Source organism: Dryobates pubescens, chromosome 18, assembly GCF_014839835.1.
Source record: "Dryobates pubescens isolate bDryPub1 chromosome 18, bDryPub1.pri, whole genome shotgun sequence".
In the NCBI taxonomy this organism is placed as follows: Eukaryota; Metazoa; Chordata; class Aves; order Piciformes; family Picidae; genus Dryobates; species Dryobates pubescens.
Window position 1 is genome coordinate 11416517 of NC_071629.1, and position 13391 is coordinate 11429907.

Genomic DNA, 13391 nt, shown 5'->3' on the forward strand with positions numbered 1-13391 from the left:
TAAATATTAACAAAACCAGGGGTCACTTAGCTTTTTTGCCCTAGACATCTTGAAATGAACATAAAGAAGTAGAAATGCTGCTGCATACACCATGGTCTTTACCCATCAGCTATGCATACAAACCCCATTCAACAGAGAATGCACATGGAGGAGGCAGCAGGAGACCTTCCTCTGGTACGTATTTCAGACTAGTGCTGAAAGGGCATTGAATAAGCTACTAAATTGGACGTCAGTGAGGACAGAAAATTCATCAAACCTGGTACCTCAGAGCCCATGTCCAAAGCCTAGTTTTCTATTAATCACCATTCCTAACGATTGTATTATGGCAGTGATAATCCAGTCCTGATGAAATAAAGAAGGTCTGTTTTGGCTTGGTCTTTCTGCATGAAAGCATAACAAGGACATGAGGATAGGGACAGGCAATCTAAAGAGAAAACTGGCATGATTTCATACTGACTAACAATAAATTTGCAGACCTCTACAGTACATAACTTCACACATGGGTATGAGAGAGCTAAATAGAAAGAGAAATGGAATGCATAAAGAAAACACTGCCAAACTAAACTGGAGCTGGCTTGCTTTGCTGGCTTATATCACCATCATTGTGTATTTTACTGCCTATCTGTGATCAGCATTGTGACATGCTGCAAATCACTGACCCAATCCTCCTAACATCTGAACTAATTCCAGCACAAGTTTTGCAAAACTCTTACATGTGTTTCCATGTCTTCTCTCAACTAGAGAAAAAGAGCAGGCCAGTGCACTGGACTGGAGGAAGAACCAAGATGAGATTGAATTCAGCAGTCATGCCCCTTTATTTTATTCCACTATCAGAGAGAAGAATGAAGAGGAGCAAAGTGACTCCGAGCCTCACCTTTTACAATAATGCAGATAAATATCTAATGCAACACAATGCACGTGAAATTTTAGAAACTGCTATTGGAAAGGAAAACAGCAGTAGCAAAGCTAGGGCCAGCATTTTCCTGAATGTATTAATAACACCGATTCTCAGTGGGATCTTACATGGGCTTTAAGTAGTGTAGGAAGTACTTAGCATGCTTAATGAATAGAGATTTAATTTACAAGGCAGGACGAATTCTCAGGGTACTGGATCTTCCAGCTTTACGGCTGCTTTGTGTCACCAAACCTACAGCAAGAACTAGGAGCTGACTCTTAACACCTTAGCACATAAAAGCATCTATGTTTAGAGCACAGAACTTGTAATCTAAAACTCTAAAAATACACCTGTTAGTTCGTGAGTTAAAGAATTTCCAAACTGCTGCTTTAACAATGATCAAGGCAAGACTACTTCTGTTCAATTTGCTTCACGGATAAAATCTTGAATGTTGAGTTTTGAAAAGAGGATTAAGCTTCCTGTGTTGGGCAATGCAAGTGGATCCCTTCCCACCTCAATCCATACAAAGTCCCACTTGGCTGAGGTAAATTTAGAAACCTTTTCCTGTATTTCCAGTACTCCAGAGATATTAAATCTTAATGATTCTTTGCAAGCAATTTCCCTGGGTTAAGTAAAACACCAAGGAACTTTTTGGTGATATTGACACATGGTAATTAATGTGATTCAATTACTAGACAGTAGAGCAGTAAGTAAAAAGTCAAGGATACAGTATTATTTCTGGAGTTAATGGGATTACTGGTTGGTGTTCAAGGTCCTTCAAAATACAGTAACTGCTTCTTAGTTTGTTGAAGTGAGAAGGCCTGATTCTTTGTTGAAAATAAAAAAAACCATTATATCAGGAAGCATTTTTACTAACTGATGTTATCAAATTAGGCTGAACACCCTGTTAGCATTGCTATGCTCAAAGCAACATCTCTTGAATTTTTCCACATTTGGCTGAAAATACCTTTGCTTTAGGCATAATTTTATGTAATCTTAAAAAAAAAAAAAACCAGACGCCCTTAGATTTGTTTTTCTATCATTATCTGGGAAAGCAGTGACTGCTGCTGTTCACAATGGTAATATAAAAATCTATCTATTACCTACCACCTACTGAATGTCTTCAGTCACAGCATCTCTATCTTTCAAACACTATTGTTTTCAGACAACCACATGGCATGAAAAGGTTCCTGTAAGAGCCATGACTGAAGTGTGTGGTTTTCTACTCTCTATGCCACTGTGCCTTCTTTATAGGAAAATAATTTAGCTCTGTTTCAATGCTTAATTGAACTGAGCAGGTATCTGGCTGCACAAAAAAAAGGCATCTGAAGATCCACCACCACAGGCTATCCTTGTATATTTCCTTACTGTTCCTTCACAAAAGTCTGAAATGAGCTTTCAAAATAACAGTGCTGCAACATGAGTTCTGCTCTTTTCTAAAAGCATCCTTCCCATAACAACATTTTTCTTATGATGAAGTACTATTTAATTATCTATACTCAATTCCTTGTACAGCTCCCAATTCTGACAATCATTATTAATTGTTCCCCATTCTTTCTAAGCACACTTTCCTTGCCAGACTAAAACAGAAGATGGATTCCTAATCACAGGTTTCTCTTGTCCTTAAGAAAGTAAAACTCTGAACAGCATGGTGCCAATTATCTTCACAAGAAAGTACCCATATGCTGATTATTACTGATCCTGAAACAATCAATCTCCTTGTACTCCCCTGGTAAATAGCAGCATCAATAGGATGTCTGAGTTTTTAATCACATTACTACACATTAAAATGTTAACTCATAGCTGTGGGTCACTGTGTTATAAAGTGACTTCTTAAAGAAATCTGACTTGCTGGTTTGCAAACTTGATTTTCATTAAAAGATTAGTTAAAATATATGCTTTCAAGGTCTAGAAAAGCATTCCATGGTGCTGCATTGAGCTGGGAAAATGGGAGGTCATAACATCTGATAGTAGCTCTTTATCCCTGTGAAATCACATCAGAGGCAAAGTATCAACTTTCTGTGGTATCCTGCTGTAGTGATAAGAGTTTCCAAATCCTCCTTCCAAGCACATCTACATGGAGAATTTGTATGAGCAGTGGGAATAAAATCACTGACATACATTAAAAGAGAAGGAAAGAAAAACAAGCAGGAAAAAACAGCTACAGGCAGACTATGCATGTACTAATGCCTAGCACTAAGGCACCAAGTGATTTTTCTTGTGTTTTCCCTATCGTATACTCCTTGTTAGCATACTCTATAGATTAGAGGTTACCCTTAAAAGGTGACAGGGGCAAGTGGGACAAAGTCAAGCTATATTCATGACTGACCTCTGAGACTGCTGGATAAGCACTCAGTGAAGTGGCTTTGCTATCACAGCTTCCCCATGCCTTAGTGATGTGAGGGAATTGTGCAGCTGCACAAGACATCAGGATTGTATGGGGCAGGGCAGGTGGCTCAGATTTTTCCCTACTACACTGAGTTTATACTCACTTAAATTATTTTTTCTGTTTTCAAGCAACTAATTTTTAAGGTTTTTGAGGTTTTTCTGCACATCCTCCTCTGGAAGTCAAATTATTTGGAAGAGTTTTTATTAAATCTGTAACATGGTGACTTGATTTAATTCACTTAAGAACTGTTTGAAGTATTTTCCAAGGTGTACCAGGACAAAAAAGACTAAAGTGGATAAAAAAATTTACCACTGCTCACTACCAAGCCATTGTAAGGGACAAAATAATGGATAACATCATAATTGTCTCCTTACATGTATTTCTACTGACAATTTATCTAATATGATCTCTATCCAGTTGTGCCACATTGATTTGTAAGACTACTGATGTGAGATTTAATCTTCTTTCTGGACTGACTGGTACACCAATGTCCCACTTTGTCTCATATTTACAGTCATAGATCTTACCTGGTATACACAAAATCAGCTCTCTGCTATGCTCTAAAATGTGAAAGCTCTGGAAATCTCCTATCATTGCAGAGCTCTCAGTACAATTTTGCCTTGCTCCTAACAGCTGGAAAGACTAGGGTTCATGTTCTACTCCCATTCACATTCTGATCTAATCTGATTGATCCACTTTATCTGAGTCCCATAAAAAGAAACGGGAGGGTTGTCTGCCTCTTACAATCAGAAAATATCACTATGGTAGCCACAGGGAAGCACAAGCCAGAGCATGTGTAACTAATATTGGAGTAGGTGATCTAATGACATGAAATGACAGGTTTTTAGAGACAAGGATTGTGCATCTCAGAGAAAGTCCTGCTCTTTGTTTCACACTCCTGGCTGCACAGTCCACTTCTTCCCTATGCCAGCTCTGGCACTTCTCTGCCCCTTCAAATGAGCTGATTCAGCTACTTATGTGGCAGAAGACTATTTGTATTTTTTGATGAAGCTATTTTCTGCTGCCATATTGACCTGACATGCCTCAGTCAATCCCTGCAGTGGGCACAGGAACACAAGGAAATGCACAGGGAGGGAGCAGGGGCAGAGCAGGACTGTGCCCCTGGCAGCAGGGAGCTGCTGGGCTGGCTCACGCACTTTGTGAAACCTCAGTGGATTCCTGCGAGCTGATTCACTCTGACTGGTTAAGCCAGGATGTGACAGAATGCTGTATTTTAGCTTACGCCTTCAAGAACTGGATGTCTTTAAAAGCTTCTACCCTTCTGCATACTCTGACCTGTCAGCATGAAGGGTGTCACTTTGCCCAAGACTGCCTTTGGCCAGCAAGACAGGGACAGCACAATACTTCGGCACAAATAGGAACAAGATGAAGACAGTCTCACCTTTTCTGCCTTAAGACAGAAGTCAAACGCTCTAATCTCTCTTCTCTCACAAAAGAAGGGCAATTATTTTGCTATCGAACATTACCTTCCTAATGGCTTGTGTTGGTTCCTAATTTCAGTGAGTGTTTTGCTAAAAGGAACAATCAGGTTATGGTTTTGCACGCATGTTTGAACATTATACTAGAGCAGATAAAACATGATCTCAAAATACTGTCAAACTGTAGCAAATACAGAATGCAAACAGTAGTATTGCTTAAATATTCCTAATTTGTCTCCTCACTCACACATACCTTTTTTTTCTGTTTTATCAGAAACTTTTCCTCCAATTGGTGAGTAAGTAGTATCCATGGATTCTGTTCCTTTATTTCCTTTGCTAACTCCATTTTCATACAGCTGCCCTTCCACAGGCTGCAGTTGCCAGGTTAAACCAAACAAGTGTACTGCTGCAAAAAAATGAAGACCAATTAATTGATGTCTAAGGTATAGCACCTTCAGTCACACTAAGGAAGAATGCTATGACCCAGTTTCTGCAAAGTCAAGTATTACTTTGTTCAGTTAGTGATAACTCAGAATTTCAAGGGGTCTAATGAGCAATTTACTATTTTCCTTAAAATTCAATGCTTAATTAGTTTCCACACTTCCTTTTGGAGCTCAGCCAGGTCAAGGTGATGAATTTCTACAGCAATTAATGGAAAAAACTTGCAATTAAAAGGATAACAGTTGAATGAATTTAATATTGTATGGCAGATTCTAATGCTACGTCAATGCTGTCTCCCAGCTTTCAACTGTCGAAGAGCTCAGAGTCTGTTGATTAACACACTGACACTGAGTAAAACTTAGAATCACAGAAAGATAAAATTGTTAGGGTTGGAAGGGACCTCAAGGATCATCTAGTTCCAAGCCCCCTGCCATGGGCAGGAACACTTCATACTAGATCAGGTTGCCCAGAGCCACATCCAGCCTGGCCTTAAAAACCTCCAGGAATGGGGCCTCCACCACCTCCCTGGGCAACCTGTTCCAGTGTCTCACCACCCTCATGGTGAAGAATTTCTTCCTAACATCCAATCTGAATCTACCCATTTCCAGTTTTTTGGGTTTGGTTTGGGTTTTCCCCCCCTCCATTCCTTATAGTCCTATCATTATCTGAGACCCTAAAAAGTCTCTCCCCACCTTTCTTGTAGGACCCCTTCAGATACTGGAAAGCCACAATAAGGTCTCCTCGGAGCCTTCTCTTCTCCAGACTGAATAGCTCCAACTCTCTCAGTCTGTCCTCATAGGAGAGGTGCTCCAACCCTCTGATCATCCTCATGGCCCTTCTCTGGACATGCTCCAGCATGTCCATATCTTTCTTGTAATAGGGGCTCCAGAACTGGATGCAGTAGTCCAAGTGGGGTCTCACCAGAGCAGAGTAGAGGGGAGGAATCACCTCCCTTGACCTGCTGGCTATGCTTCTCTTGATGCAGCCCAGGATGTGATTGGCTTTCTGGGCTGCAAGTACACACTGGTGGCTCACGTTGAGCTTCTCATCCACCAGCACCCCCAAGTCCTTTTCTTCAGGGCTGCTCTCAAGCCAGTCCCTGTCCAGCCTATATTGGTGCTTGGGATTGCCCTGACCCAGATGTAGGGCCTTGCACTTGGTCTTGTTGAACCTCATGAAGTTGTCATGGGCCCACCTCTCCAGCCTGTCAAGGTCCTTCTGGATGGATCCCTTCCCTTCAGAATGTATGCTGCACCACACAGCCTGGTGTTGTCAGCAAACCTGCTACGGGTGCACTCAATGCCACTGTCCATGTCACCAACAAAGATGTTGAACAAGACTGGTCCCAGTCTGATGGACTCCACTTGTCACTGGCCTCCACTTGTACATGGACCCATTGACAGCAACTCTGTGTGTGGGCATCAAGCCAGTGTTTTACCCACTGAACTTCCCACCTTTCCAAAGCAGTTCTAAATGAAACAGCACCTGCTGCATTCCCAAACATTTTCATATAGATTAAGCATTAGTAAAAACACTGACTCTATAGACTTTGCAATTACACTGCAGATAAAAAACTGTCTCTAGATCAAAAATATATGCAATTATTCTACAACACACCACTAGAAATACAATTGTTATTTATGTATGCACTGGGAAATCTACTAAATTCATCCTTTTATGAAGTTATAAACTAACCTTATTACCATTCATGGGGGCTGCCTACTCCACTTTGCACTGCCTTTCACTTTTTCTGCTTTCCTCTCTGACCTGAGGCATTGAAGGATGGCAGGAGGACAGCAAGACCAGATCTTATTTTAAGCATAATATAATAATACCGCAGTTGTTCTATACAATTACCTAGGTCTTTCTGAGAAGGGTAAATTCTTCCAAGGAAGCACTGAAGTAACTCAGCAGGGAGGACTGATGACCCAGTAAAATATGAATTGAAGATACCCCTCACAGAGGAGCTGAAACTGTCACATAAAGAGCAAAACCCAAGTAGCAGGCTTTTTAGCCACCAGCAATTTGCATTGAGAAGGATCTGCCCACAGTGGGAGCCTAAAAAGCAACATATTATATTATCCTGAATCACAGAATAGTTTAGGTTGGAAGGGACCTTAACGATCACCTCATTCCAACTCCCCTGTCATAGGCAAGGACAGCTTCCACTGGACCAGGCTGCTCAAAGCAACCTGGCCTTCAGCACTTCCAGGGCAAAGGCATCCACATCTTCTCTGGGGAATCTGTTGCAGTGTCTCACCACCCTCATCATGAACAATTTATTCCTTACATCTAATCTAAATCTATCTTCTTTTAGTTTAAATCCATTACCCTTTGTCCTATCACTACACACTCATGTAAAATTCCCTTTCCAGCCTTTTTGTACTCGAATGAACACTGTAAGAATTGTGTAGAAACCTCACAGACTCTCCGAAGAAACAGTGTGATCAAGAACAGGTCTTGAATTTAGAAAGTAGATTGTTTGCTTCTGCATTTGCACATACTTTAAGGAAAAAATCTCAATACAAACAGGAAACCTAGAGCCTATTATGCATTCCCTATGTGTTTGCTCACAAGCCCCCCTTGCACGCCGAAAATTCAAATTACAAAGCAAAACCCCACACTCTGAATGGGTGCTGGGCAAGGCCATGCCAAAACTACCACAGGAAGGCAAAGCTGCCAATCTACAATCACTAATTCCAGCTCTCTGCACTCCTGGATGACCCACTGCAGATAAATTATCCGAATCAAGCAAATGAGAGCATTTCTACTGAATTAGCGAGGTGACAGTATTTGTGACACATTTATAATTTCTCTATTGGCTTCTGGAGAAGAGAGCCAAATTTACTGAATATCCAACTACTGCTTCACCGTCAGATCTGGGCTCTGAAGACACACCACTGGACAGTATATTCTCATTTCCCAGAAGAGTTATCAGAAGCTTAGTCTGGTGTTAGTGCTTAGATCTCAAGTCAGAGACCTGCTTGGACTGCTTCATATTCTATGGACCTGAAATCCTCACAGAACCATGCTGATACTTTGAAAAGGGTCTTGACCTGTGTGATAACACAGACCTAAGCTCTAATCTTTGAGGTTATTAATGCAAGACAGATTACTTCTAAGTACAGAAGGTACAAGAAAACTCAACATGCCTTGACATCTCTAGAGCAGGTAACTCTTGCTCCTGGCTTGAGCTTCTGAACATTATTATTATTTAAAGAATTAATAACAACAAAAAGGGCTTACAACTAATAAATGTATATGTCATATATACTAATGCAAATAATTATATCAGCACTCAAAACATCAGCACTAGAAGCAAAAAATAACTGCACACATCAATAAGCTTTTAGCGGTTACAAAATCATGAATATCATCTAGCTGCTTTCTTACACTACTTCCCTTGTTGCTATTACTCATTTCCTAGGACAGCATACACATGTGCTACAGATGGTACATCACAAAGCAGGGACTGGATATGTAGTGCACCTTTCTCTTTACTATGTCTTTTCTAGATTACGTACACTACCCATTTTGTCATCCACTCACACCGATTTGAATAGTTTGCTTGCTTTGTCTTCCTTCAGGCTGAGGAAGAGCTGTAATTATTCTGGTTCATGCCAAAGCTTGACAAGCCAGCAGACATACTTCTATATCTGTTTGACAGTCAGTTTCCTCCCTGAGAAACACCAGCTGCATTGTGGATTTTTTCAGCCTTGGACTTCTAGGCTGTGGGAGATGACACAAGGTACTGGTAGACCAGCTTCATGTCAAAGAATGCAGAAGACTGAACAACAACGCACATGGCTAAGAAAATGAGGTCTACTTGAATTAAACTGAGTGGCTTCTATCATTGAAGAAACCTGGTCATCTTGCAGGCTATAGCTCTTGAGTAGTTACTTTCAGATCCAGGTACCATTCTAGTAACAATCAGAGCACATATACCAGACAAGCCATTAATTCTTAGAGACACCTTTTTCAGAAGCTAACTACAGGGAATAGCAAATATTTGTTTAGCAGACACAGAGCCTTACCTTGCCTCTTCATTTCCTGTGATATTTTTCTTTTACCTGGGGTACACACAATTCCTACAAAGCTTGTGTTTCCTACAACACATGTACATCATGTTTTAAATATAGAGACACTTCACCAAATAAGATGAAATAAAACACGAATCTATCCCTCTCAAATCTCTTTAGAAATAAGTAGGCACGTACTGAATTTCATTAAAAACCTCAAAAGAACTTCTCTTTTGAGTCATTCTCTCTGATTTTTCTAGTGCATTTGAGGATTTTACTTTTCCCCTTTTTTACACAAAGAGCCACAATGTCATTTTCCCACAGCACAAATCCATTTGTAAGATTCTCAGCTGAATTTCCCATGTGTAGTTCCCACGTATAAGACTCTACTCCACAGACAAACCAGAAGGTGATACCATCACTGTCCAGCTTAGGCTAGGTAAAAAGAGGAGGGCAATTCACTGTCCGATGAAGGTCTTTGCCTGTTCCTCAAAGTTCAGCCTTCCAGACTGATGTTTACACAAAAAGACCTTGACTACAGACAGGCTGCTCACTAAGAGTACCAGATCCCACCACTGTGACTAAAGATGCATTATTGGAGTTAGCTCAAATTGCCCCAGAACACAAAGACCAGCCTTTGTGGTTTGCGGACAACACCGGTATTACACAAAAAGCAAAAGACACTTTGGCTCTGCTGACCTGCTCCAGAAAAACTCTGCAAGGAGATACTCTGTATTTTGCAGCACCTAAAATACCTCAGTTACCAGCAGGGTGTGCAATGTCATTGGTGAACTGCTGCAGTTAGAAGCAAAAACCAAGGACCACCAGGGACACTGAGATGAAATAGCTTGTTATCAGCACCGCAAATCGACCCTGCAAGTTAGGAGGGGCACCAGAAGCATCAGCCCTCAACAGCCTCTCATCTGGGTCTAGCTGAACCTCTCTGAAAACTGAGGGCAAATATTCTTCCTGTTGCAGCACTTAGGCTTCTTCACTTGGCATTCTTGAACTTCCAACTTGATTTCTCCATTTCCTTGGTTTTCCCATCCTACCGCAAAGCTCATCTGAAAAGATATTCTTTCTTGGCTCACCTGAAGCCCCAGCATATTACCCCTTCTATCATTACACCATTACATCGCTCTGTGTTATTTATGAGTTGTATCCTGTATTCTATGAGTTGTATTCTGTCACGAGCGGAGTTGTACATTGCCTTCACTGAGGTCATCTGGAGGCAGGAAAATATATTTGAAGGCAAAAATGTTACCCTCTTTACATAATGTTTGGATATGGAGCTTATATGATGGATAACACCACACCTATATTTCATTTAGATTTTATTAGATGTCCTTTTTTAATGCAAAGTTTCAGATGAAATTGTAACACAAAAGTGGACACACTCCGCCCCCCCCCCCCCCCTTTTTTTTTTTTCCTTCTTTTTTTTTTTCAACATGCATTATGGATGTTATTACAGATGCTAAATTTGCAGGAGTCTGTAGTCAGCAGAGCTAAAGAGACTGGAAGATGACACAGGATACCATGAAACTAAGCTTCTTGCTCAGTCCTCCTGCTCTGGACTGGCTGCACAGTGGAGCTGCTCAGGGTAATTTTGAATGACCTTCCTCTTAAATATAGGAGACTCTACTGGTAGTACAGAGCTTTTCTTAGTTAATTTATTATGCTTCTTAGGTAAAAAATAATTATTAGGTATAAAACAGATCTCTTGCAGAAAAAGATAAATTATTTAAAGGCCTATATCTCCTACCCTTCCCATAAATTTTCTTCACGGAACAAAGAGATGAAAAGCTAGTCTGACTTTACGCTGCCTAAGGGATTTTCTCTATCCAGAGGCAGGTTTTTGGTTGCTTCACATTATTGCTGGAAGTGAAACCAGTTGGGTCTTGTTCAGAACCAAATCTTGGGTCTTTACCTCTAAAGTAAATGGCCAGATTGCTTATTTGGATCAACATTTAAATAAACCAAACTGACACTTCCAGATAAACTAACTCAGGTCCCACAATTCTGAGACATACTTGAGTAAATATTCACGACAAATAAATAAGCAATTTATTCAGAACTTGCTTTGTAAACTGGATTAACCTACCATCTGCTACGAAGCCAATGATCTAATTTAATTTATTCTTATCTACCTTCTGTGTAAGCACAGCTTGTCAACTCCTGTGCTACACGTTTGGCAGAATATGAATAAAAGGCTTGGCTCTAGTGCAAAAGAGGCTCTCAGTAGTGAGGGGGTGTCAAAAAAGTCCCATGCAATAAGTACTTATCAACCTGCAAGATGAACTTCAGAGGACAAAAATCCCCACCAATGTGAAAGTCACGCCAAATTGCTGACCTCCACTAAAGGCTTTCCTTTATCTTTCTCTGCTGTTCCCAGTTATTTCACAAAACCTCAGTAGATTATCCCCCTGAAGCCTAGACTTTAGCAGAGCTGTAACAGAGTGCATATCAGCAGCTGACTATTCTTTCTGCACCTGCTCTGACCAAGTGCCAGAATATTATTTATTTTCTATAATTGCTAGCAGATTCTGCTTATAAAACTGGATTTCACCATGGCATGAAGCCATGGGTGCATCACTGTCCCAGTTCCCCAATATGGGTGGAGCAATAGGAAAATACCTAAATGCAAATAAGAGTCATAATCAAAGTTCTGATCCTGACCTACAGAAGGGGTGCTCTTCTTTTGTAAGCTCATTTCATCAAGTCAATGTTTTGTCATTGTCCTCTAACCAAACCTGAAAATTTGAGACTGTTTATATTTGATTCAGTCTTAAGAATATACATATATATTAAAAAATACGCATATTGAACACCTAAGAATAGAAATCCTCTCCTCTCCTGCAGTCCTCCTGCTGGGATGTTTTCAATCCTGATTTCATTTATCCTTACTGAGTCATATGTTAGATTTAGGAACAAATAAAAGCTAATCTCAGACAACAGTACAATGCTGTCAGGCTTTCTCCTCAGTGTACTTAAAGATTTTTGACAATATCAAGTTTATCAGTATGACCCAGGCTCGGGGAGAGCAGACACTGTGATTTCCAGCTGTGAACCCCTGACATACCTGTCTCAGTGAGAACTACACTGCTAAGGAGTTCAACAACACTTCAAAGTTGCGTGTTTGCATCAGAGCTTTTATGTGTACCTGAAATATATAGCAATGTTTACTCTCTCATGATATTCTTCATTGTAAAATCAGCATATTTTCCCCTTGAGCCTTCTCTGCATAATTTCTAGTTCTCAGAATTAAGGATTGCTATTTTTCTTACTGCTTTATATTGTATAAAGCTATGCAAACCAATATTATAAATCTATGCACTGAGATATAGATGTCCTTCAGATTTGGCCTGGCCTTTTCCAATGTTGAAACCATCATTCCTCTACCTAGTACACAGTGTGAGAAATGACAGGTCACAATGGCAGGCAGAAGAGAGGTTTTAATTTCCTCACCCTCCATATGAATATAATTTAAAATCCAGCACCCATCTCCAGTGCATACTCATAAATAGTGATAATATCATGAAGGATAGGGACAACTTCATATTCATACTTGAGAATTCATTTGTATATAAAATAGTCATTTTGTAGTCAGGGATGGTTAAGTCTAAGAACATGGGATGCAATTTGCCGAGGCACTGAACATTTGCATCTCCTGAAATCAATAGGAACCATAGGAGTTCAGCACCTTTGATCAATAGGACCAGTAATTTGCAAGTCCAAATCAGCTGCTGATAAAATGGTAAGGTATCATGGAAGAAAAACCCTACTTACTAATGGGCTAAAAATAACTGACTAGATGAGCAGCCACATCAAATATTGTATTGTACTTAGAGAAAATGGCATGGTGCTGGAAAATTACAGAAAAAGTACTGTATTTCTTATTCTAGCTCTTGGATTTGCCTTGTTTATTCCCAAACTTCTAGACAGATTTCTTTTTTAATTACTGATGGTTTCTTGGCTTTCTATGACAAGGAGATTAAAAACCCAGAATATTTATTATACCCATTCCACAATGGTAGCCTATTTTATACTCTTCATAGTGACACAGGTCAACAGATGACCAGAGTGACACAACTATTGGCTGCATTGAATCAAACAGGTATGTTCTTGTCTTTCTTGAATTAACTTGGGGTCTACATTATAGCCTTTGGACATTGGTAGGTAACAGAAATTCCAGTTTTACTTTTTCATAC

The 13391-nt window shown here is 40.1% G+C and overlaps 1 protein-coding gene across 1 annotated transcript in view; it reads right to left on the reverse strand.

Annotated features, from left to right (window-relative positions):
• TENM1 (teneurin transmembrane protein 1) overlaps positions 1–13391 on the reverse strand; it is a 329411-nt gene that overhangs the window by 133797 nt on the left and 182223 nt on the right. The window contains exon 6 of the mRNA XM_054169769.1: positions 4977–5129. Within this exon, the coding sequence (XP_054025744.1) occupies positions 4977–5129 (153 nt within the window). The remainder of the gene's footprint in view (positions 1–4976; positions 5130–13391) is intronic.